Source organism: Marmota flaviventris, chromosome 14 (assembly GCF_047511675.1).
Source record: "Marmota flaviventris isolate mMarFla1 chromosome 14, mMarFla1.hap1, whole genome shotgun sequence".
In the NCBI taxonomy this organism is placed as follows: domain Eukaryota; kingdom Metazoa; phylum Chordata; class Mammalia; order Rodentia; family Sciuridae; genus Marmota; species Marmota flaviventris.
Window position 1 is genome coordinate 44634899 of NC_092511.1, and position 27718 is coordinate 44662616.

The 27718-nt window shown below is 34.2% G+C and overlaps 1 protein-coding gene and 1 non-coding gene across 5 annotated transcripts in view; one reads left to right on the top strand and one right to left on the bottom strand.

Moving 5' to 3' along the window:
- Positions 1-27718, bottom strand: part of Rtn4 (reticulon 4) — a 60730-nt gene that overhangs the window by 2123 nt on the left and 30889 nt on the right. For 3 of the 4 annotated variants that reach the window (XM_027934333.2, XM_027934332.3, XM_071601572.1), the window contains 3 exons: positions 14410-14617; positions 8899-9037; positions 144-213 (listed from right to left, as the gene is read on the bottom strand). In XM_027934333.2, coding sequence (XP_027790134.2) covers positions 144-213; positions 8899-9037; positions 14410-14617 — 417 coding nt within the window. The other variant, XM_071601571.1, reaches the window with a different exon arrangement.
- Positions 17183-17258, top strand: Trnaa-ggc (transfer RNA alanine (anticodon GGC)). The gene has a single exon. It is a non-coding gene; the product is annotated as a tRNA-Ala (tRNA).

Genomic DNA, 27718 nt, shown 5'->3' on the forward strand with positions numbered 1-27718 from the left:
TATTTCAATAAATACGGTATCTGTTCACCTATTTAAAGCTATCACAACCTCAAATTTACATCATTTTTAAGAATATTCTACACTACAATGTCTTAAGCTCCTTGCACTGCAATTTTTTTATTCCAATGGTTTTGCAGACTTACCCAAAATCAGTAGTGTCAGACCATTGAACAAGGCACCAACATAGGTAAATACCCACATCAACACTGCAAACTATAAGAAAACAAGAGCCTATTATAAGCATAATTCAAGTAAAGTTTTGTAATTACATTTCCTCAAAAAGCATCTGTCTAAACTGCCTACATACTAGAGGTACAGCACATACTCTAAACAAAAATATCTCAATGACTCCAACTCACCAGCCTCAATTCAATTACAGAAACCTAACTCAATATCTTTTTTGGGGGGGTTGGGGGTAGATTACAATACAAGTTAATCTGTTCCTCTAAAATCAGAAAACATGCCAAAGATAATCCCTTACCTCTCCAGCTCTAATATTCATTTACCTCTGAAGTTATTTAGCTTTTAAAAGGGAAAACTGACAAGGCTTAACTATTAAAATTGGTTTTAAAGTACTAACAAAAGTGCTTGAAGATATATATAACGTGTATTTTATATATATATATATATATATTACACATCTGATGAGCAATGATGGGACAGGGAGTACTTATCTGGGAAATTAGGCTTCAGGTACCAAAAATATTACCTCTAGAATTTTAAGGATCAGGTACTTATCTGCCCAGTGATGAATGTTTAAGGGCCATAATTAATCTTGGGAAGGAGGACTCCTCATACTTTTATACCTATTAATAAAACTGACCATTATTATTTTAACCACTGCTGCCTTTAACAAATATTAATATATGCTTTACAAATGTACTATTTACAACTTTATAAATTCCTTTAGCCCTCTTACCCTTATGAGATCATTACCATTACCTTAGCAGATGCAAACAATAGAAGACAGGTTTAACAACGTGTCTGATGTCAGATTATAGCAACTAGATTCCACTGTCCGGTCCAGGGGCTGATGACTGCAACAAACTGACCAAACTCTATTTTTAGTACTCCTGGCTTCAAAATCTGAGTTTTTTTTTTTTTTTAATCATCAAATGAAACAGTTGGGGTTTAAAAGCTTTGCTTCTGAAAAGCAATTTCATTTGGAGACATCCATTATTTCCTTTCACCTCCATACTCTCTAAATGGTTAGACAAGATTTGAAAGTTTTCTTCCAGTTCTAAAATTTCATGACATCATATAATATAAAGGTTCAATGACATGTTCAAAAATAGCTCTTGAAAACTTATAAGCACAAGTTAGTCTGAATTTTATCAAATATTCATCATCTGCAATTAACTGTGCTTCCTAATCCAAAGCATCTGGCAATCACTCTGACCTGTTTAAGTAGGTGACAAACATATCACAATGATGCCACCATCTACATTGATTATTCTGGTGTGCATCTAACACAGTATAAAAGAAAAGGAGAATAGTTAGCATTTAGATTATAAACCAGGAATCAGCAAACTTTTTCCTTAAAGAGCCAGGCAGTAAAAACTTCAGGTTTTATGGGCATTTTAGGGTCTCTAATTCATATTCTTTGTATTGTTGTTCTTTTAACAACCTCTTAATGGTGGCTCTGAGCCACCATTCTTAGCTCCCAGGCTGTACAAAACTAGATATTGGGCTGAAGAGACACTAGTTTCTAACCTTTGATCTAAAATATTATCTTTCGTAACATATCCATTCATTCAACAAAAGCTGCCTACTATGAGTTGGGTACTGAACATTAAGGTGTTCAAATCTGAGTGAACACACTTCAGGTTAGGAAGGCCCATTGAATTCCTCTACAAACTGTCAGTTCTACCAAAAGTAACACTTTGATAACCCCTACAAACTGAATTTAACTACTATTTAAGTAAGAAAATCAGGCATTCATCTGTCAACTGAAAATAATAAAAATGCCTCCCTGTTCTTAGATAGCTTCTGAGACAGTAGAAAGGTTTAAAGGACAACTATGTGATAGGGAAAGTTGTTAGCAACCATCTACATTGATTATTCTGTATTCTGATTATTATTTTTTACCTGGGCAAGTTACTATACACCTAGAGAGCTGTTTTCATCCACCACAATCCATTAGTCTAAAGAGAAAAAAAATCAACCTTCCACATTTTAGAAGAAATTATTTTAGCAATACAGATAACTTTACCATGACAGAATTCAGATAGGGCTTATTTTTAGCATGTGCATGCTACCAATTTGATCATCACAGTTACTGACACTGACCAGGCTGCACTCCAACTCCACAAGGAGAGAAGCTCAAGACTTCCCACCTAGGTCATCTATAAATGTTATTTGCCATTTTGAGGACACTTGTTAAGAGCCAGGCTATCCAGAGGCAAGGAACAGAGGCAGGCCTCAAAAGTCCTGCAGTCCTTGGGCTGCACAAGGAAAGCTGGATGAGAGAGCATATGCACTGTCCTTATCAAGGAGCACCCACAACCCAGCTCCATAACTGGGGATACCCAAGTGTTCTAGGCCAATGTTGCCAAATTTTCCCATTGTAAGAAAAAAAAGCCAGAAATATACATTTTTATATGCTATCACAGAAGTTGTAAATGTTATAGCTACATTTGGAGAAAATTTAATAACTCTCTCTCTTCCCAAAACAAAAACAATAGACAAGAAAAAGGAGGTCTCACTTAAGAATTAGCATTCTACCATTTGCATAATTACTGGAACTGTTACATAATAACAAAAGTGACTAACTTTTTTCTAAACATTTTTTTAAGATAGTTGATGTGTTTTATATGCATTGGTCAGTTATCATAATTAACCCAAACATTAAATAGTGTTGTTATCTTTCTAGAAAAGACAAGGCAGAAAGATTAAGAAAGTTGTTAGCTAGGGCTGGGATTGTGACTCAGCGGTAGAGCGCTCTCCTAGCATGAGCGGGACCCAGGTTCGATTCTCAGAACTACATAAAAATAAAGGCATTGTGTTGTGTCCATCTACACGCCCCCCCAAAAAAAGAAAAAAAAGTTATCTAGGTCATAGTGATCTCAGTGATCTCCAGTATATCCAATTCCAGAACCTGCTCTTCTATAAGTCACCTACAGAGTAACCAGTTATTAGTGAGAATCCATAACAAATGTACATAGTACCATAATGAGGCAGGGAAAAAAAAAATTCAATGAACACAAACTTTTTTTAGTTGTAGATAAACACAATACCTTTATTTTATGTGGTGTGAGGACAAAACCCAGTGCTTCATGTGCGAGGCAAGCGCTCCACCCTGAATCACCACCTTAACACCAATAAACACAACTTTAAAGAAGCATGGAGCTGGTGCGATGACACACACTTGTAATCCCAGTGGCTTGGAAGGCTGAGGCAAGAGGATTGTGAGTTCAAAGCCAGCCTAAGCAACAGCGAGATGCTGATAAGCAACTCAGTGGAGACCCTGTCTTTAAATAAAATACAAAATAGGGCTGGGGATGTGGCTCAGTGGTCGAGTGTCTCTGAGTTCAATCCCTGGTAGCAAAAAGAAAGGAAGACAAAAAAAAAAAAAAAAAAAAAAGTATTTTGAACAATCGACTCTAGGCCATTCTATTGCAAATACTTTGCAACATTATAGCCAAATAAGCATTAACTGGAAGTCAAAGCTCACCTCTCCTTTGGGCAGAGGTGAAATATGCAAAGATGAAGATCTAAGAAATAAGAAACACTGAAAAAGGGCAAGGACAGCCTTTCTTCTGTGGGAGTAAAGTAATTAACTATGTATCACACAAATGATTAAGAGGTCTGCAAAGTTATGATGTCTCAAATGGGGGGAGAGGGAATTTTTAAAGAAAATGGAGGAAGGAGATGTTAATAATTTCAGATATTGCTTTGGCAATTCTGACAATTTCAAAACTTTCTTCATTCTTAAACACTAAAAATTATTTGGCTTTTTATGAAACTTCAGACTTATTCATTAGTATATTTCTCTACATTGGCAGTGTATTTCCCTTTTAATTTTTCTGTGAGTCAAAGAAATCTCACAGAAAATTGTCAAAATTGTGTACCTTAACAGCAGCATAAATGCCCAAGGGCTAGATTTTAACATTCTTTTGGGTCAACTATTTCTGGAGCTCAGGCCTTTTACTTGCTTTCAGATTGAAGATTATACCTAGAACATTACAATTGCATATCAGTCAGCTACAGCTAGAAATTTTCATACAATTTTAACAAAAATTTTTCATTGAAAGGTATAATCTTTATCATCCAAAGCCACATTACAGAAACATAAGAACCTGTGCAGAAAATATCTAGTCTTGGTTTATTGTAAAACTATTAGATGACTTCTTGGAATTTGGGCTTTCAAATAAAGCATGTAACTTCCCTCAATTGGCCCCAAAGCAGAGCCCAGTAAAGACTTATCATCATTTTAAAATGGGGGTTGGTTGGGGGAATAATCCAGGTTTAGAGCTATTGCCAAAACAGTGATTCTCCAGGCAGTACACCTAGAGAAAATCAGTTTCAGGGGATGGGACCCTCTGCCCTGCCATTTTCCCAGTTATTTTTTAATTTTATAAGTCCCCAGGTGATCCCAATGTGCAGCCAAGACTGAGAACCACTGTTTTAAACAGATTCCTTATCAAAGATTCCGACACAGATTAATCACAGGAAATGGGTGGTTTAAATTTGTTCCAACTACCATACCATTTAAATCTCACAAAATTTGACAAATATCACTAGGTCAAAAAGTTATCCAATCTCTTTCCAACTTCTCACAGACTGACTATATACATTAGACTCTGGGATGGGAACACATGCACAGCTCTCTCAACTTATTACTGAAGGACATTCCTCCTTGTCCCTTCAATATTTATTTCCATCAACTTTATGAGAGGCAATTAATGGAACATACCCACTTTAAGAAATATAACTTTTAAAACAAATCCTGGAGTCTGGTCAAAGCATTTAGCTGCAGTAAAATTTTATACTATTAAATGTTTGAACTAAGTTCTACTGAACTGTAAGAATAAATATTTTGCCAGTGATTTTTCCTATACTGTTCAACTAGAAAATGAATTAATGCTCAACCTCTGGACACTCAAAATCTTTTCTAGGACTTCGAAGCTTGTAGCTAATTTCAAAGGGGTAAAACAAATGGAACTATCACACAATTTTAAAGAAGAAATCTACAAAACACATTTTTATGTGCTCAAAGTCAACCACCAAGAAACCTGTTTCCAAGCACAGTAATGCCTACAAATTAATGTCAGGTCTTAGAACTGATGAGCCTGCAATTATTTCTTTGATCACACTTAAAAGAACAGCCTCTTCCCTCATATTGCTGGGGAGAGAAAGTATGAAAAAGTCTCACATGCTAGTAAGAATTTAATTTCTGAGGAAGATTTCAAACAGAAGTGGTAACTGTGACCCAGAATCTAAAAATGTAGGTCATATAAATTTGAGGGAGCCAAAATGTCTTGCATTTATCAAGGCAATGAGTTAGAGAAATTGCTTTCAAATTTTTGTTTAAAAGCTATTATTTTATCTAAGCCACAGGGCTTGATACAATATATATTTTCTAAATAAATTTCCACTATATTTTCTAGAAATTAGGATGGTTTCCATTTTCTTACTTAGGAATCATACTAAATCAAAGGAATTCCAATCAAAAGCTGGTATATGAATTTTTAAATTAGTATTATTAACAAGATCACAAGTTCATCTAGAAACCAGAGAGACCAGAACTATTTATTAGCAAACTTTCCTCAGATTTAAAATGTGACTATAAGGAAGCAAAAATAAGTCAGTCTAAAATAAATCAGTAAAATAAAATTTTGTTTGCTTTAGGGTAAAAGAATATTACTTTTACCAGTTGTTGTGGCTAAAAAGCAAAAAGTAATTGTGTCTACTCCCAGAAGTAAAATCATTTACTTTTTAAAATGCTCTCATAAACAAAAATTCTGATAAGTATGGCCATGTACAGAAGGCAAGTAAGTACCCAGGAAATCTCTCTAGAAAAGAATACCATCAATTATTTCTGCAAAGAGGCAAGAGTGCTAGTAAGTTTTCCCTCGACTTTCTTAAGCAAGAATTCTGTATTTATATAATATTACCCTTATTCAGTGGAAACAGAATCTGTACTATTCACATACAAAAACAGTAGCAAGAAAAGGTTTAAATAAATTCTTGTGTAGTAGAATTACAAAATTCATCAAGGAAGTCCCTTTGTGCACTTAAATTACCATTGTCTTTGCATGGTGAGAAAAAAACAGATACCCCACCTTATACTTTTATCTCAACAGATTGAGACCTAATGCCAGGTTAACTTTATGTGCTAACATAATAAACCAACTATTATTGAGTCCTAAATGAATCACTTTCTGGGTAAGTCATCAAGCAGCTTTCCTTGAGCTCTTGGCTTGCCTAAAAACATAATTTTCTTATTTTCTCTTTTCAAAAAAAAGTTAGCAAAGTACAATTCATGTAAATCTTTTTTCTTCAATTAAAAAAAAACAAAGAATGCTTTAGAAATGTACAAAAATGTCATAAAAATAAGACTTTCAGAAAATAAATCGGTCATTTTAAATTAGCAATGTCATTCAATACACCCAATGCAAGACTTTATCAACTTGAGTGTTTAGTTGTGTTTTTCCCCCAGTACTTGGGATTGTACCCAGAAGTAGTGTACTGTAAGGTACACACCCAACCCTTTTAACCTCTCCCCGCCTACCCCCACCCCAAGAGAGGGTCTTGCTAAATTTGCTAAGCTATCATAGAACATGCAATCCTCCCAAGCCTTGGCCTACTAGGGTAAACTGGGATTACAACTACGCCCACCACACCTGGAAATAATTGCTGTTTTAAAAAAGACAATTTTCAAAAGAAATTTTAAAATTATATTTAACAGCAAAAAAGAAACTATCCCATGCAGTTTACTCATGAAACTTCCTCATATTCTATTTTCAAATATCTTTACAAAACAGATTTAAAAGTCTTTATAAGTGTCTAAATCAGCCTTCCCCTACCATTCTCTCATTTCCCCTTCCCTTTGACAAATATTCCCATGCCTATATAACTGTCTACAGATAGGACTGTGTAATAGATGACAATACACTTTCTCCGAAAGATCAAGTAAGTTTTCTTTTAACTAAAGACACATGGAAACTTTACTCTCAAACTTATAAAAACTGGAATATATAAAATTCATTTTCTGATCAATTTATTTACTTGGTTTTTAAATAGTGTTCTTCCAAGAATGCCTCTCCCCTCAAGAAAAACACTAAATTACAGACATATAGCGGCATTTACTAACTATATTGGGCAAACAAGGCCTATGAAGACAATGGCTATGTCACCTCTCTCATGCTTCATGATGACATTGTTTGAAGTCACCTTTCCCCAACCAAATTCAGAGATGGACCTCTGCTATTTAAAGTTCTGCTGTTTATAACAGTGTTTCTTCTTAGTCAATTCCTACCCACAAACCCTCCACCTTAAACTGAACCAGTACCTCCTCAATGATTTTTTACCCACGTTCTACCCCAACAGTTAAACCATGTACAGCAAATATCACTTTGATAGGCATCAATTTCTTCTAGACTAAGTGTACAAAGTTTCATTGTATTTAACTCCAAAATATTTTAATTCTGTTTTGAAACTAATTAATCAAACATGGTAAATGACATAACTGTGATCTTTTTATTTACAGTCTGACATCAGATCATTTCAAAACATTACTAAATGCAACCATTCTAAACAAAAGAGACAATGTGTGATAAAAGAAAACCAAGTAATTTACTGTTGATATCATTAGTTACTTAGGTTTCAAGTCTAAAATAAGAGAAGCACATAGCTAAAAATAATGTATCATCTACAAGTTTATGAAAGCTAAAATGTTTATTTAAAAAAAAAAAAAAGCACATTTAAGCATTTAAAACTATCCTGAGCACTTCAGAAATTGTTCTGAATCTAAAGCCCCAAGCCTACTGGTCCAACATTATGAATTGCATGGTAAAACTGTAAACTAGAGCATTTCTCTTGAAAATAAAAGAATTAGCAGCATACAACATTTCTACTCAGGCTTAGATCAAAAAGGATTTAGTCTGTTTTAAGCAGAGTTATTGGCACACAGCACACAAACCACAAATGACATGTTCTATGTGAAGGAAACATTAATGATTTCAGTATTGGGGGGTTCAAGTTATATGATTGTGGTTTAATTGTTTCAAGTAAAGTCATAACTTTGGGAAAGTTTATTTGTAAGATGAGATTCTTAACATGCTATGTAGCAAGATCCAATAACTAAAGACAAATTTCCAGCAATTCAACCAAAATTAGCTGAGGCATAATAGAATATTAAATATTTTCCAGAATAAACACTTGAAGAAAGAATTCAAGATATGAAGTACCTTATGTGCATGTATAAATCCCATAAAAACTAAAAGACTAGGTGCTAAACTCTTTAAAATCTAATACAATCAATCTTTTAAAATACTTTTAGTTGTAGATGGACACAATACCTTTATTTTATTTATTTATTTTTTTAATGTGATGCCAGGGATTGATTGAACCCAGTGCCTCACACATGCTAAGCAAGTGCTCAACCACTAAGCCACAACCCTGGCCCCTAGACAATCTTTATTTTTAATCAAAATCCAACTTTTTTCCCCCCACTCTTAATTCATATAATTTCCCAAACTATGAAGTTATTTGAAAACTAAATAGCACCTTCTTCCACTCAAAACATGATTAGATACTACATTTTAAAACATAAGTTCACACTAATGTGATTTCATTATATCTGAATCATTTATTTGAATACAGAAAAACAATTTTATACTCAATTCTTGATATTAAATTTTGGTATGTCAAAAATGAAAAGCAAAATAAATTTACCTTTAGAGAATCAACTAAATCATCAACTAAGAAGAGGCGTCTAAGTTCTTTTATCGTGCAGTTCACATGACCAAGAGCAGAATTACTGTATTTCTGAATCAATTCCTCAGATATAGCAACATCAGATTCCAAATAAGCCCTAGAAAGCAAAACACACAATTGTCACTGACTGGAGGGATTTGTCTTCAACATCAATAGCAATTATATGTCTGTAAAAGAAGATTAATAAAATATCCTACTAGACTAGACTTGGTGGTCATGTATATCTATAATCACAGATAGGGAGGAGAACCAAAAATTTGAGGCATATGCAAGGTCTTGGTTCAAAGATAAGCTACCTGACCAAAATACAGAAAGACAGTACTCTCCATGTACCACCCCCTCCCCCAAAAAAGCCTATTGTTTGCACATTAAGCATAATATACATACACTATCAGACCAATCTGAGCTTGAATCAAGCTCTGCCACTTATTTGGCTATGTAACTCTAGTGTTTATTTGATCTTCCCAAACTTTACATTTAAAAATGAGATTGTCATGATGAAGATTCAGTGAATAAAAATGCTTAACACAATTAAGCACAAAGAGTAACTCAGTAAATGGTACTTATTAGTATGGGTTTGATTTTTTTTTTTTTTTTTTTTTGGTGGTGGTGCTGGCGATTGAACCCAGGACCTTGTGCATGCAAAGCAAGCACTTTACCAACTGAGCTATATCCCTAGCCCCTGGGTTTGATTTTTTAAAACTGAATATCATTTTGTCAACAAATTTTCCTATCAAAGATCCTATCTGTTTCCAAATTCTACATTCTCTTGGCCTATTCTTTATGGGAAACTCCCACAAATGTTAAGTACCAGATTGTAAAACGGCTGCTAAAGTATAGTAGCAATCCCAGTTTAAATATTTACTGTCCATCTAACTGCCCTAATTTATACCAATAGGGCTGGAATTATTAAATTCAAGAAGATCACTATAAGCAAGGCGTGGTGACACACGCCTGTAATCCCAGTGACTCGGGAAGCTGAGGCAGGAGAATTCCAAGTTGAAATCCAGCCTCAGCAATTCAGAAAATCCCTGAGCAACTCAGCAAGATCCTATTTCTAATAAAATATAAATAAAACTCCTGGGTTCAATCCCTGGTACCAAAAAACAAACAAACAAACAAAAAAACACGACGACCACAACTCTAAGAAGTAGGAGGAGTCAAGTCTACAGGAATGCAAGAAACTGTTTCGTGTGCTATGTTTCAAAGAAGTCTTTTTATCTTGGATAAGTGGAACCCAATCAGAAGTGCTAGATGTTTCTTCCTATCTGTTGGATGTAGTTCCATATCTAGTCCCTCCTTATCACTTCCCCACCATCTGGGAAGCCGGTTGTTTACAACTGGAAATAATAGTTCTCTGAGACAACTTCTTGTCCCATAGTTTCGTTTCTGCAATATGCCTCAAATATGTCTCCTTGTTTTTATTTATAGTGTCATCACTCTACTAACAAACTGAAATACTCTTATCAGTATCCAAACCAGTCTCCGAGTGGTCTCCAGCCTAATCTTTATTATCAGCCCAGCCAGATTAGCCTTATTTGAGCAAGCTATCCACAGAGTGCTATTTCAGTAGGAGTTTAGGATACTTGCTACAACCTTGCTACATAAACTTGCAAAAGGCACTTAACTTCACTGGATCAGATTCAAACTCAGGAAATTAGAGGAGTAGACCTTTCTAGGTTCCTTCAGGCTCAAACATTCTGTGATTATATGGCTCTAACATTGCAGTCAAAGAGCCAACATTGTCTTTCCAAACTTTCTTCCCACTACACTATGTGTTGCAACCAATATACAAAATATGTTTTAACCTTAATGTCTTTGGGTTATCGTGCTGTTTTCCCAACCCAGGATGCTTATCCAATTAGATAGACTCATCTCATATCCCAGCAAACAGGAAGCCTCATCTAATACTTGATTCCATAAGACCTGTGTACCCTGAACAAGTCCTTCTTCTGTATTAGTCCTACCTGTATCTACTATAACCATCCCTGAATTATAGACATGCATATATTTGCATATTTTTCCTACTAGCATATGAACTGTTGAGTACAATTTAAAAATGACTTTTTACTAGTACAATGGTTTGGAACACTGTTAAACCATTGATATTTATTAACAATCAAGTTAAAACTCTCAAAAAGTCATATCAAACTTTAAACTACCAGTAATTTATACATTTTTGAGCAATATAGAAAATTGGCTGATATAACGTTGGCTGGATTACTGCTTCTTTGTACCAGTGCTGCTAGTTCTTGCTAAAAACAAGTTACCTGACCAAAACAGTACTGTCCATCAATGCATCTTGCATTTACATTAGTTTAACTGGCATTTGTGTGATATTAATGCAATGCCAGCACTGTGAAACACTATTTTAATGACCATAGGTATCTTCACTTGTGTGACTAGGGAACTAGGAAAAGCTGTCCAGTAGGCTTAAATTGGGGGCCATGTCAACTGAATTTATGACAACTACAAAAGCACTTCGAACTAAGAATCAAGTGTTTTTAATAAGAATATAAAGAAATAATTAGTCTTTTCCAAAAATCTTTAAAATCAAACAAGGCATAAAAGTTAATTCAAAAGTTGTGGCTTGGCAACATTTTTACATTCTTCCATTTAACTAATTAAAAATCATACTCCTTAATGATTTGTGATATAATACGGCTCTGCCATTCTAAAGCTGCAGTTTCAAGTTACCAAATTTTAACTGTCTCCCCCCTTTGTAAAATGGAGTTATACCATATATTCTACAGAGTTATCACAAAAATTAAATATGTACAGAAAAGACCAGACACATAGTATGAAACCCACTAAATAAACGAGCATGGTTATGTTCCAATAAAACAACATCCATTTATAAAAGCAGGTAGCAGAAGCCATTCAATCAGATTTGGTCTCACACCTCAAACTCATATAACATCATTACTTCATTAGTAAAAGAAAGCTGTAGTAAAACAAATTACTGGTCTGTACAATTAGCAAAAAAAATTAGTACGTCTCTGCTTTCAATGTTTAAAAATCAATTTAAGTTTACCCACTAATATTAGATAGGTACATACATACTCATTCATACCCAAAAGATACTTATTTTGCTAAATTAGATTGCCTTTCTGTTTGTTTTGTTTCTTCCCCAGTACTGGTGACTGAACCCAGGGCCTGTGAATGCTAGGCAAGTACTTTACAACTGAGCTACATTCCCAGTCCTTTTAAATTTCTGAGACATAGTCTCATTAAATTGCCCAGGCTGGTCTGGAACTTGCCATCCTCCTCCTGCCTTATCCTCCTCAGCAGCCGGGATTACCAGTTTGTACTATCCTACCAGGACCAAAATAGTTTTTATTTTTTAAATTTTCTTCTTATTGTTATTGTTATTATTATTTGTATGGGGGATTACACCCAGGGGTGCTTAACCACTAAGCCACATCCCTGGCCCCTTTTTAATTTTGAGAAAGGGTCTCACTAACTTGTTTTTTGGTCTCTCTAAGTTGTTGAGGCTGGCCTTAAACTTGTGATCCTCCTGCCTCAGCCTTCCAACTCACTGGGATTACGAGTGTGCCACCATGCCCAGCACCAAAATAGTTTTTAAATGCTCAAAACCTATTTAAAAAAAATCTTGTCCAGGTATAAAACAATTAAAAGAACATTTCAAAGCCACAGTCAATACATTAGAAAAGGAATTCTCAGGTCTTTTTGGGTCAAGATTAGGGAAATCTTCAAAGAACTGGGTCTTAAATCAGAATCAAATAAAAAGTATGATACAGTGGAACACTGGGGAATATAGAATGACAACATGAGGGCTGAGGTTGTGGCTCAGTGGCAGAGCACTTGCCTTGCATATGTGAGGCACAAGGTTTGATCCTCAGTACCACATAAAAATAAATAAAGATATTGTGCCCATGTAAAACTAAAAAAATATTTAAAAAAAAGTGAAAACACAAAAATGAGCACAAAAACCCAGAAGGGATGGATAAATGTAACAAAATATCTGAAGTTCAGCATATAGTGAAGGTAAGAGTCCTGTGCCTAAAAACATGATAAAAGCAGTATTTTCAAAAAATTAACCTAACAACATCCCTAAGAGTTAAAATAATCTGAGGTAATCAGAAGTCAATCTGTTAGAGGAGTCTAACCAGAGGTAGGCAGATCTTCTGTAAAGGGCCAACAGTATTTTAGGCCTTGTACTCCATATGTGTGTCTATCACAACTACTGAAACTCTGCTATTTTAGTATGAATGAAACCAACTAAATAAATGAACAATGGTGGTGTAACAATAAAACTTTTATAAAAATAGCCCACAGACTGGATTTGGACATGGCTATGGTTTTCAGACTCCTGTTTTGAACTGAGGGAGTAGCAGGAAATGAAAAATTTAGTAATCTTCCTTACATGAGACAAAAACAAAGATAATATCAAAACTGGGATCTTAAAAACCAAAATGATAGTGGTGTTGCTGATATAGGTTAACAACTTTGAAGAAAAAAATTTAAAGACACATGAGTTAATAGTTATAAAAGGGGTACTTGGGGATTAATTGCTAATAAATATGAAGTTTCTTTTTAGGGTGATGAATATGTTCTGGAATTAGATGGTGATGATTATATAACTCCAAATACATTAAAAACCACTACTGACGCCTGGGGATGTAGTTCAATGGCAAAACTCTTGCCTAGCATTCACAAGGCCATCGGTTCAATCCCTAGTACCAAAATAAATAAAATAAGAATTAACACCACTGAATTTTATAATACCTGAGTTGTATCTCAACTTAAAAAGTGAGTGAAAATGTGGAGTATCAACTGAGAACAAAATACTCGAGTCAAGAAGTGTTTCAAGGGCTGGGGTTGTGGCTCAGAGGTAGAGCGCTCGCCTACCATGCATGAGGCACTGGGTTCGAACCTGTATCCACCTATAACTAAAAAATAAATATTTTTTAAAAAAAAGAAGTGTTTCAATAGTAACTAGATATATAATGTTAGGTTGGACTTGTGAAAATAAGGGCATAAGATTAATAGTTGATACTCAACAAGGAGATGCTGAAAAAAGAAACTCTCCAAAAAATAAAAATAAGTAATGCCTTGGGGAATGAGGAGAAGAAACCAAATAGAGAAGGAATGGTAAGAAAAGATATGGCTATGAAAGGGTAAGCAAAGGTTATGAAAAATCAGTATTATATCAGAGTATAAAAAATAGCAATAAAGAAAATATAACCCTTACCCATAATAATCATGTTAAAGGATACACTTTCCATTAAAGTAGACTTCCTAACAAGTAGAGTTTTTAGCTAATCATGCTTACACCAAGTCTTTTTCACCATAAGTCTTTCAATGTAACCTTTAGGAAATCTCAAAAAAAAAAAAAACAAGTGCTTTTAGAGTATGCGATTACCTTTAAGCAGTAAAGAACACACATTAATATTGATCCTATTTACATAGTTGACAACGTATGCCTCATTTTTCCAGACATCTCACCTGAATGGGTGGCCTTCATCTGATTTCTGGATAGCTTGGATCACACCCTTATATATCCTAAAGCTGATAGTCACAGAGAGCAGGGCCAAGGCAATGTAGGCTGTTACACTCACAATGCTGAATACTGTCAATGAAAGCAGCAGGAATAAGCTGGCACCAAACACTACTCCAGTCTTCTTAATGTCTCTCCAGTAGAGGAGGTCAACAACTAAAATGGAAAAAGAAATTTTAAATGAGAACGTTATTTTATCCATTTGGATTTTGCACACTTATATTAACTCTACCTACAAAAATATAAAAAAGGCGCTGAGTATGGTGGTACACAACTCAGTGAGACCCTGTCTCTAAATAAAATACAAAATAGGGCTGGGGATGTGTCTCAGTGGCTGAGTGCCCTTGAGTTCAATCCTTGGTACTCTCTTCCAAAAAAGATTTCAAATGTATGAGGCCCAGCAGACTTCTTATGCAAAATAAGAGGTTACTACTGAGGTCTTCTTCTTCATACAATGCATGATATATATTCAAATAATAGAAAAATGTTAAGAAGTACTAAAATGAGAAATTTCAGTGATACAAAACTGTAGAATCACTAATTCAAAAAATGTTGAGAAACTGAATGAAACTGAACCCTTATTTAAATCTACTCTTCTGAGATCTACAGCTCTTCTTTTATGATCCCTCTTTGAGAACCTTAAAAATTATAACTCAATCTAACTATCATTAACAAAGTTTCCTACAGAGCAAAAGAAGGGGAAACCACCTTTAGATAACTAAAAAGCTACTTTTTTTTTTTGAATGGCATAAAAATTTTGGAGTCAAAGAAAACCTACATTTGTTACACTGTTATATAATGTTTATTAATAGTAAGGAGTCAGACAAAGCCTAACTTAGCAAGTCATCTCTTGGACCACGGTCACAGGCCCACTATTAGGATCAAATAACACTATATGCTTGTGGTCTCTAGATCGGGTTAGCGCAACCCAAGGATAATTCTGCACTGTGCAACAGACTCTTGAATTCACAGGCTAATGAAACCATCCCCCTCTGGATTGTAACTAGAAGAAAAATTTTTTTCTGATTTATTATCTTTATGATTACGCACAATAGTGGGATTCACTGTGACATTCATACATGCACATAACAATGTGATCAATTAGCATTTTTACAGTAAAATGAATTCAGATACACTTGAGTACAATTTTTAATACCTGTTAATTTTAAAATGAAAGGAGTGACATTAAAAACAAACACATTCTTAGGGACTGCTCTGGCTTTGATCCCTAGGTATCCCAGGTATATATGGCTTCCCTTTACTCTTAAGAGTAGTTTTGGTGGACACAACATCTTTATTTTATTTTTTTATGTGGTGCTGAGGATATAACCCAGCACCCCACGCATGCCAGGTGAGCGCACTACCGCTTGAGCCACATCCCCAGCCCTACTGTTAACAGCAGTTTTGTAGAGAAAACTTATTTATGTGAACTATAAAATATTGGATTATCATTACAAAGTCCTTAATTCCTGTGAGTATACATCACAAGTACTGATTTCAGATATTTTAATTGGGGCTGGAGGTGTAGCTCAGTGGTAGAAAGCATTCCTACCATGTGTATGACCCTGGGTATTTTAAGTGCCCATCACTCTGTTTTAGCACAGAGCAGCAGTTTATAGCATTAAAAAAAAAAAAAAGTTTCAGACTTTTGATTTTAAGCCTTCCTCAACTGGTTTGTAACTGACCCTGCCTAAAACATCTACTTCAGTTTTGATGTATGCAACTAGTTTTTCCTGTTGTACCAATACAATAGCATGTCCAAGACTGACCAGAACTTGAAATAGTCTATGTTGTCAAAATGACATTATGAATAATAAAAAGGTAATAGCAATGTTAATTCTTTCCTAAAATTCAGCAAACACTGAGATGATACTGTTCAAGAAACTCAACTAACTAGAAAAAGTTAGAAAACCTGACAATGGGAAAATGGACTTTTCTTAAAGGCCTATCCAACTCTAGAATGGTACAAGCCTGGAAAAGATGGTAAGATATGTAAAAACAAGTCAATAAAGGCATAATAAAACAAAGAACTGCATTGTGATGAGAACTTAGGAACAGGAAAAACTGGAAGAAATTTTAAAACACTGAAATAAAGAGAAACTCGGCTGGTCTTTAAAAATGCATAGGGATCTAGGAAACCTGAAGGGACAGGGCTAATTTATAACAGCAGTGGTTCTGATAATTATTATCATTTTTTTCCCTAGCACTGTTAAAGAGGCTGTCTTACCAAGAGGGCTCTTGGTAAGATAATTCTTGCTGGACATGGTGACACATGCCTATAATTCTAGCAGCTTGAGAGCTAAAGACAGAAGGACCAAAAATTTGAGGCCAGCTTCAATAACTCAGTGAGATCCTGTCTCAAAATAAATAAAAGGACTAGGGGTAGTAGCTTAGATGTACAGTGTCCCTGGATTCAATCCCCAGTACCAAAAGTAAATATTTTTTTTTTAAAAAAAGGAATCAGGGATATAGCTCAGTGGTAAAGTATACCTGGCTTCAATCCCCTGTACCCTAACCCAAAAGATCATTCTTGGCTATGAAGGTCTCCAGAAATGCCATAATCGTGGTTTGTGTGTAACAAACACAGAATTTAGGTTCAAGAGCTGGATCTCCTTGACTCCAACAGTGGCTTCATAACCTCACGCAAGTCACTAAAATCCTCTATACCTGAGCCTCTTTACTTTAAAAAAAAAAAAATAGTGTATAAAAATAGAAATGATGGGCAGGGATTGTGGCTCAGTGGTACAGCATTTGCCTGGCATGCGTGAGGCCCTGGGTTCAATCCCCAGCACTGCCAAAAATAAATACATAAATAAATAAAATGATCTCACTGAGGTGTGATTTAGTTAGATAGTGAATTTTTTCATTAATAATATAAAGCACTTAATGTAGGTCATCAGCATACAATAAATTCTTAATGTCAGGGCTGTTATTTGTTGTTGTTATTGGTATCACCATAATCACTATCACTTTTCTTATCTAGGTAATTTAAATAGTAAGTGCATTAAAAATTTTTTCAAATTTAGGATTAACTTCTAGGTTAATGATCTTCTGTGTTACACTGTAACCACAGACAAAAGGATTTTAAAACTCATATCTAAGCTTTCACTATTATTGGGTACATAAAAGTTGACAGCCTAAATGAATCAGCAGTTAAAGCATACCTCAAATCTATTTTAATATGAACAAATGCCACTTTATAAAAATGGTACTCGAAGTGCTCAAAAATATTCATTAATCTTCAGAATCATTATTGATGAGAACCTAAAACAAATGCAGAGGTATTCACTATTCCTGATCATTGTTTTAAAAAATGATTATGAAATCACTGGCTTTAGACCATTAATTATGTCTAACCAGAGACTATTAATGTCTAACCAGAGACTATTCAAAGAGGCTTGAAGACTAGATAAGAATTAGTTATCTAATCTGTGCATTCTATAAATGAACACAGAAGGAGAAAAAAAAAATCAGCACTGTGATTCCAGAGACTCACATAGGCATCTAGGAAACCTAAAGGGACAGGGCTAGTAAGCTTACATCCTAGTAAGCTCTGCAATCATGTAGCTTTGGGTAAAAAATTCCTCCCCTCCTGGATTTCAGTTTAATAATTCATAAAAGACATTAGTCATCTAATTTCTCTTTTCCCTTCAGAAACTAACATGAATCATAGCACAAAGACACACCTCAGTTCTACATTCAAATTCCCCTCAATGGATCCAGATCAATGAGGTTTTATCACTAGTATTCATCTGTACCAAATATAATTTTAGCTTAGATGTAAAATAATCCCCTTTAGGGCTGAGGTTGTGGCTCAGTGGTAGAATGCTTGCTTAGCAAGTGTGAAGCACTGGGTTCAATTCTCAGCACCACATATAAATAAATGAATAAAAAAAAGGTCCATCAACATCTTAAAGTTTTTTTTTTTTTAAATAATCCCCTTTATAGATCTAGATTTTGGGGAAGAGAGAGGTGTAAACACTTTTATTCATACTAGTCTCTTTTGAGCAGAGCCTTTCTAAAAACACTTTAAATGCCCAATACAAATTCTTGTAATTTCGCAAGCAACTATAAACTATATCATTATTGTAAATGTATGAGGTTTTTTTTTTTTTTTTTAATTCTGAAAAGCATTTTAAGCCTGATGGATGCTTTAGACATGTTCTCCAGATTGCTAATCTACATTCTCCAATCTCCACACCTTCATTTCCTAAGTCAACCTTTTATTGAATATATACATAATGCCAAACACTGTAACCTATTTGTTTCAATTCTCAAAACAGAAGGAAAGGTAGCCTTTCAGACAAGTGAAACCCAGTTTTTACATGACTGGGCCCAAATAACATTTATTAAGTGGTAGAGCACTTACTAATAGAACAAGAACCCAGATTTTCTACTGATAAACTCATTCACCATGTATGCTACCAAACTGAAGGCTCAGCATACAGAAGTTCTTCAAAATGCTACATATGTGTTTGCTTAATGAATAGGACAGTATAGGTATATAATTACTTGTGAGATGAATCACAAAGGTGAAGAACAAAGTCTAAATGAAATTAGACTTAATTAGTAAGGTACATATAAATTTTAATGTGAATGTTAGCCTTTAGTTAATCTCAAGAGTTCTACTCCAATGTATTTAAAGGTACTTTCCCATAGTATAAAAAATATAATCAAGTTGTTAAAAATGTCTTTTAAAATCCATGTGAATTTGACTGAATAATTAGATAAATCTATGCAATGCAATTATAGAAAGTAACAAAGATCTACATTACCACAAAAAGATGTGTACAAATGATACAGGAAAACAGAATGTTACCAAAAAAGACTCATATAGTACAATCCCACTTCAAAAATTAAACACTTCTATCTATGAAGTCTGAAAGCATATCTATTAAACGATGCTTTTACCTCTAAGTAATGGGATTTTTGGTTTTACTTGTTTCTTTATTCTTTTCTATGCTACCCGAAATTGTTCCACTCCAATGGGAAGTATAAATTACAATCATACACTGAAAAAAAAAAAAATCTCCCCTCCTCTTTCTATACCAGTAATAGTATATATACTTCAAAATTCTTGTAACACAAGTGCAGTTTTCCCAGGAAGCCTTTTTATTGGAAAGAGAGTGCACTGTCTGCTAGATTGATCAATATATGGGTCCAGCTTATAGTTAGAATTTTTAGGAGCATCTAAGTTAAAAAGTCTGATGTTTTGGATTGAATTAAGTCAATTTCCCCAAAGCTGAGAGCAATCAGTGATCACAGTCTAAAATAAATTTAACTACATGAAAATGTAATAAATCCTCGCCTATAACACTTTCCTTTCCTCCTGTTACATAATTCCTAGAAATAAGGTATTTTTAATAAATGCAGAAACTCTGAAAAATCATACAACATTCTAGGCAGATACCATTACAGAAATGTTGAAATAAGCCCTAAAAATGCTGTTAGTGGAGCCATCAGGCTCTTAGAGCACTAAAGGCAAGAGAAGTAAGACAATAAGGCAATGAGTGTCACACAGAAGAAAAAAAATGAATATATTCTAGAGGGAAAGAATATATATCTGAGGGGAAACTTAACACTACTACCTACTACCTAAACCTAACCTACTACCAAAGGCACTGTGAAAAATATAGGAGGATTTTAAGTTTGTTTTGTAAAAGAATTTAAGAGACTGTTACTAAGCTGCAAGAATGAAAAAATATTAAGATTTTAGCCAACTGGGTTGTCTTGACACTTGCCAACAATATTGCTATTAATACAGCCATACCAAAAGAGCTATAGATTCAATGCAGTTCCTACTAAAATTCCAATGACATTCTTTATAGAAATAGAAAAGGCAGTCTTGAAATTCATTTGGAAAAATAAGAGACCCAGGATGGCCAAAGCAATCCTCAGGGAGAAAAGTAAAGCAGGAGGCACCACAATACCAGACCTTAAATTATACTACATAGCTATAGCAACAAAATGGCATGGTTTTAGCACCAAAACAGACATGAAGACCAATGGTTCAGAACAGAAGAGAAACTCACATGAATACAGTTATCTCATACTAGACAAAGGCACCATAAACATACTTGGAGAAAAAATAGCCTCTTCAAAAAATGGTGCTGGGAAAACTGGAAATCCACATATAGCAAAATGAAATTAAACCCCTATCTCTCACCCTGCACAAAACTCAGAAGTGGATCAAGGGGACCAGGTTGTGGTGGCACAAGTCTGTAATCCCAGAAGCTCAGGAGGCTGAGGCTGGAGGATCCTGAGTTCAAAGCCACCTTCAGCAATGGTGAGGTGCTAAGCAACTTAGTGAGACCCTGTCTTTAAATAAAATACAAAATAGGGCTGGGGATGTAGCTCAGTGGCTGAGTGCCCCCTGAGTTCAATCGCTGGTGCCAAAAAAAAAAGTGGGGGAGGGGATCAAGGACCTCGGCATTAGACCAGAGACCCTAATCTCTATCATGTTGGCTTAGGAACAGAATTCCTCAATAAGACTTCCAAAGCTTGAGAAGTAAAATCAAGAAAAAAATAAATGGGGGGCTAGGATTGTAGCTCAGTAGTAGAGCACTTGCTTAGTATGTTTGTAAGGCACTGGGTTTGATCCTCAGCACCACATACAAATAAATAAATAAAATAAAGGTACTGTGTCCATCTACAACTAAAAAAATTAAAAAGAAATCAATAAATTGTATGGTGTCAAACTAAAAAACTTCTTCACAGCAAAGGAAACAATAATAGAACATGAAGGAAGAACCTACAGAATGGGGGAAAATCTCTGCCACCTGAACCTCAGATAAGAGCATTAATCTTCAGGATATACAGGGGACGCAACACACACACACACACACACACACACACACACACACACACACACACCAAAAAAACTCAGTCAATAAATGGGCTAAGGAACTGAACAGACACTTCACAGAAGAAGAAATACGATCAGTCAACAAATGTATGAAAAATGTTCATCACTAGCAATTCAAGAAATGCAAAATAAAACTACATTGATATTTCATCTCACTCTAGTCAGAATGGTAAAACTATAAAAAATACAAGTTAACAATAAGTGTTGGCAAGGATGTAGGGAATAAGGTACATACATTGCTGATGGGATTGCAAGTTGGTGCAACCACTCTGGAAAGCAGTATGGAGAGTCCTCAGAAAACTTGTAATAGAAACATCATTTGATCCAGTTATCCCACTCCTCGGCATATACCCAAAGGACTTAAAATCAGCATACTTTAGTGATGCAGCCACATCAATGTTTATAGCACCTCAGTTCACAATAGTTAAGCTATGGAACCAACCTAGATGCCCTTCAACAGATGGATAAAGAAAAGATAGTATATACACACAATGGAATATTACTCAGCCATAAAGAAGAATGAAATTATGGCATTTGCCAGTAAATGAATGGAACTGGAAACTGTCATTCTATGTAGATGCTAACTCACAATAAGCGGAGAGGACAGGGGAAGAAGAGAAGCTAATTGGACTCGACAAAAAGGAATGAAAAGAATGGAGTGGGGATGGGAATAGGAAAGAAGAATGAACTGGACATAACTTTCCTATGTTCTTATATAAATACACAATCAATGTAACTCCATGTACAACCACAAAAACAGGAAGTTATACTCCATGTATGTATGAGATACCAAAACACACTGTATACAACTAAAAAGAAAAACAAAAATATTTTTTTTAAATTATGCCCTTTACATTCACATAAAAAGAATACAATGCTTAGGAATGAAGTTAAAAAAAAAGTAATGTAAGACTTATAAACTGACTATAACTTGATGAAATTTTATGACTTAAATAAATGGAAAGATATCCATGTCCATGGATTGGAAGACATTGTTAAGATGGAACAGTCCTCAAATTGATCAGCAGTGCAAGCCCCATAAAAATCCTAAAAAAATCATATGAAAATTCAAGGAATCTAGAATATTATTTTGATTATTCAAAACAACTAGGAAGAATTCAACAGTTGAAGAACTCACTGCAAAAGAATGAAGTTGGTCCCCCTCTCTATGATATACAAAAGTTAACTCTAAATAGATTAAAAATCTAAAGAACTTAAACTCTCATAGAAGAAAAACTAGATGTAAATCTTTGAGATTTTGGATGACGCAAAAACAAGAAGCACAAAATAAAAACAAATTGGATTTCTTAATCTTAAATAATTTTGTACTTGAAAGTACACAATTATAGTGAAAAGTCACCCCATAAGGGCTGGGTTATGGCTCAGTGGTAGAGCACTTGCCTAACACATATGAGCAATGGATTAAATTCTGAGGGGGGAGGGAGGGGGAGGGGGGGAAGGAAGGGGGGAAGGGAGAGAGGGAGAGGGAGAGAGGGAGGCATTGTGTCCATGTATAACTAAAAAATATTATTTTAAAAAAATAAAATAAAAGTCAACCCACAAAATAGAATATTTGCAAATCAAGTACCTGATAAGGGACTTGAATTCAAAATATATAAAAATTTTATACTCTACAGTAAAAAAGACAACCCACTTAAAAATGGGCAAAGCATTTGAATAGATACTTTTCCAAGGAAGATATACAAATGGCCCAAAAGTACATGAAAAGATAATCAACACCATTGAGTATTTGGGAAATGCAAAGCCAAAACCACAATGAGATTTTATATAATAAAATGGACTATAATAAAAATGGACAATAACAAATATTGGCAAAAACTAGAACTCTCACACTACTGGTGGGAATATAAAACTCAGCCACTGTAAAAACAGTTTGGCAGTTCCTCAAAAAGTTAATCATAAAATTTTCATATGACCCAGCAATTCCACACCTAAGAATGCACCAGTAGACTAAAAAAAACCTATGTTCATACAAAAACTTACATATAATATATTCTTAGTAGCATCATACATCCTAGTCAAAAAAGGAGATCAATTCAAGTGTCTATCAATGGAAAACTGGAGGGCCATAAAAAGGAAATAAGTAACAGATACAGATGAGCCTGGACAACATGATGCTAAATGAAAAAAATCAAAGTCATGAAAGGCCATATATTTGAGTCTATTTATATGTATTGTTTAGAATATATAATTTTACTGATATAAAAAGTAGATTAATTGTTGCTGGGAGCAGGGGGAGGAAGGAGGATGAATGTTAATGGGCATGTATATGATTGTGACTATGCTGAAAATCAGTGAATTGTACATTTAACTAAAAAAATAAAAAGTAAATCAAAAACCTTTGTTTTAACACATAAGCGAAGAGTTGGTGGGTCCTTTATTTTTGAGAAACCAAAACTAAAACAAAGAGCTTGTATAAGAAAAGCTTAACTTTTCATGGTTCTTCAAGTTTCCTTCAATATTGAAAAATAGTGTTAAATCATTCAAGGTAATGATTAACTGTAGCCTCAACTACTACTGTGGCCTCAACTTTAAACACCATTTTAAATATCTGAAATTAATGCAATGGTGTCTTTCCTCTTATAATTGTAGGGAAGGCTTATGAAATACTAAAATAATACTGATCAATTTTAATAATTATTATAATTTAGAAAAAAGTGATTTACTTCAAAACAAAAAAATGTGGAAAACATTTTATTTTAACTGTGTTTTATGCAGTGCACAGAATAGTATAATCCTTATCAAACTAAAATTTTTATTTAAAATAAATCAGTAAACTTATTATTTAAAATAAAAATTTCTGATCCAATGCAGAGTTAAGAAGTGTCGCCTACGTTTGGTAATCAAACTGTCAACTGCCATAGCTAAAAATAATGCCAGCCCACCTGCCTTACACGCAGAAATGATCCTATTACATTTTGCTTCAAATCAAATTCTTACTGATGCTCTTCAATTTTAAAGTCTTGTCTAGGGGGGATGAAAGTAACAGATAGTCCTAAAAATAGCAGAAGGGCAAGGAACAGCTAACAGGAAAATATTTCTGGAGCAAAAGTAAATAGACCTTACAGAATGAAAGTTAGGTCAAGAATGAGAACAATAGTTCAACATGAAATTAACAAATAAATATATACATAAATACTAGAGTGGCATAAAAATTTTTCATCATCATCTTTATATTAATAAATATTTATTAGGAATTGCAATTCTTAATTAAATTCTTCCCAACTGCCAGGAAGTTACTGGAATTCAAAACTGACCATTTAGCATGCTTGCACACAGTAAGCATTTGTGCAGCAAATATGTGACAGGTAAAGGTCAAGAAAATGGATCTATGCAGAAGGGAGACCTTAGTTCTTTCCATAAAGACAGTAAGAGAAGCTTAAATTCTATTTCTTCCTTCAATTTACTATCAGTGTAATCTGAGTAAACAGATTAAGTAACCTGTTTCCCCATGAAAAGTTAGAAAAAAATTATATCTACTTAAGAAGTTATTTGAAACAGGAAATTTTACCTATGGAAATGATTGTCTCGTTCATCACTTAATCTTTCCTGCATTACTTCTGACAATAATATTATAATGCTTTGATCAATTTCAACTACCACATGCTTAAGGAAAGCAACAACTAGTATAATAAAGTAGAAGTTTTGTACTTGCCTTTTCTGTTATTATTAAGCAATTCCCTATTCTGAGCAAGGTCCAAGTCTTTGTACATATTACCTCTAACCACCTTTCTATCAAGTATTTATTATCTGTATAAATTAAAACCATAACTAAGTAACTATGTAACTATAATTATAATCAATGTTTCATTTTATAAAAAACTAATTCTATGCTAAGGCAAGATCTTCAACACTATTCCTGAGAATACAATTTGTATCCAACATTGTGGATGTTTTCAGACACAAATCCTTTCCTACATACTAAAATTAAAAGGCAATTAAAATTATTTAAAAAGTAATTTTAAATGGGCTGGGGATGTGGCTCAAGCAGTAGTGTGCTCGCCTGGCATGTGCAGGGCGCTGGGTTCGATCCTCAACACCACATAAAAATAAAAATAATAAAGATATTGTGCCCACCTAAAACTAAAAAATAAACATTAAAAAAAGTAATTTAAAAAATTACTTCTAGCCCTCTATAATTATACAATGGGATGCTCGCTCAAATTTAAATTTAATATTAAATGTAGACACATAGGAAAGCAAGTCATCATATGTGAGAAAACATACACTAAACAACCTCAAAATTAATACAATCTCCTAAATATCCCATATGTTTAACAATATCCAGTCTCACCCATTGTCTAAATTTGTCACATAAAACAACACAAATCAACCATAGTGTGAAACTGCAAATCTTCCTAATAATGCAGAATTTTATGAAGTAGTTATTGTCAGTGATGCTGGAGAATTGTTCCAAGAGATTAACAGTCTAATAAATAGGCACTTCAAAGCTAGACTATCTGACATCATGAGATTATGAGAAGCCCCCTGGAAAGTAATAAAACCCTTGAACATTTTTTGTAAAGGGATCATTATATACCATTGTATTCCCTGTGAAATTAAACCACAAAAGATGCCATTTTGTGCTACCATACAATTTTGTGGCAAAATTATACTCCCACAAAATCCAAAAACCTGATTCATCCTCTGTGTATTCTAAGAAATTATACACAGCTGTGATTATAAACTAAATTTTTTTAGGAATAAACCAAAACAAACTTCTTTTCCTAATTGTTGATTTTATGTTTCAAGATAAAAGTCATAACTCATTTTCCTTCCATTAGTTGGTAAGAAATTTGGGTTCACTAAGTAGTCTTTTTTTTTAGATGTTGATGGACCTTTATTTTATTCATTTACTTATATGCGGTGCTGAGAATCAAACCCGGTGCCTAACACATGCTAGGCAAGTGCTCTACCACTGAGCCACAACCCCAGCCTGCAAGTGGTCTTTTCTTCCTTAAAGTATCTTCAAGTAGATAGAAAATGCCTCACTATATTGCAGAAAGGTAAAAACCAGCTACGCTAGTCTATTGCCTTCTAGAGATAATAAATATTTTTGTAAGTTAGAGAACACTGGAATGCAATCATCACCAACATATGTCTCTTGTACAATTAAAATCATCAATTAACTTTTTAGTTTTATGTAATTTCCAATACAAAAGCAGGACAGAAAATAATTCTAATTTCCCACTTTAAATTTTTCTATGCCATGAGAATTTTTCCTTCACAGGGAAATCCATAAATTTAATTCCATTTCTTTTAACATAAATCTTTAAGTGGCATCTCTGTACTCTACGTACATAAATTTTAACATATTTAGTTGCAAAGGATAGTATAAACATCAAATAACAGTTGTAATTCCTCACATTCTTATGGAAAATAAGAATACTAGGAGTAGAAATTCCTAAGTCTATCTCAATGCCCAACTCTTACCAACAGATTTGTAGGGATATCATTAATAGTTGATACTCCTTGATTTTTAAGTTGGTTTGAGCTCCTAAAGCAAATGCTATAATAATAAGATGGTGGTGACGTGAAGAAAGGCAATAGTATGTTATTGTCTACCACACCTCACACAAGCCTTGGTGGCAAACATTAAAACCAAAAGCATGTGTGTGTGTGCGCGTGTGCGTGTGTGTGTGTATCTCCAGTAATAAAAATCAGAAATTTGACCTCAAAGCACTGCTCTAAGCTTGCAAAAAAACAGCACTGGCTAAATTAAATTCAATATTCTTCAGCCCAAATTCTAGCAGAAAATAAAGTAAATAAATAAAACCTAGGGATACTCAGAGAACAGAAGAATTCTATTCATTGCTGAAATATTCTTCTCTACATTCAAGCATGTAATGTAATCCTTAAGGACAAGGATAAATTGCACCCCAAGCCTGGGAAGTTCTCACTAGGCTTAACTTTCTAACAATACTAAACTACTAACCACACCTACCTTCTTCCATAGCTGGTGAAATAGACTACTGCCTCTCATTGCAGAGTATGTATCATATAAAAAAAAGATATATATGCACATGTATATACAATATGAACAGATATACATATATATTTATATATACATACACCATTTATAGTAAGATGCCAGGCAGACCAAGTGCAAATAAAAAAACATGGATCATTTTAAGCTTTCAAAATTTCCAATCTTTAGTTCTGTCCAAGTAAAATACAAATTGCAAAATAAAAAGAAAGGCCTCACACCACTAGCTGTGTGGTCCTGAGCACATAATCTAATCTCTTAAATTTGCTTGGATGCCTTAACTGTAAAATAAGAATATGGAATATATGACTATTAAAATGCTATGTGAAGGTATATTATCTAAAAATCCTGAATTCATAAGATTATGTATGTTAACTGCTTTTAA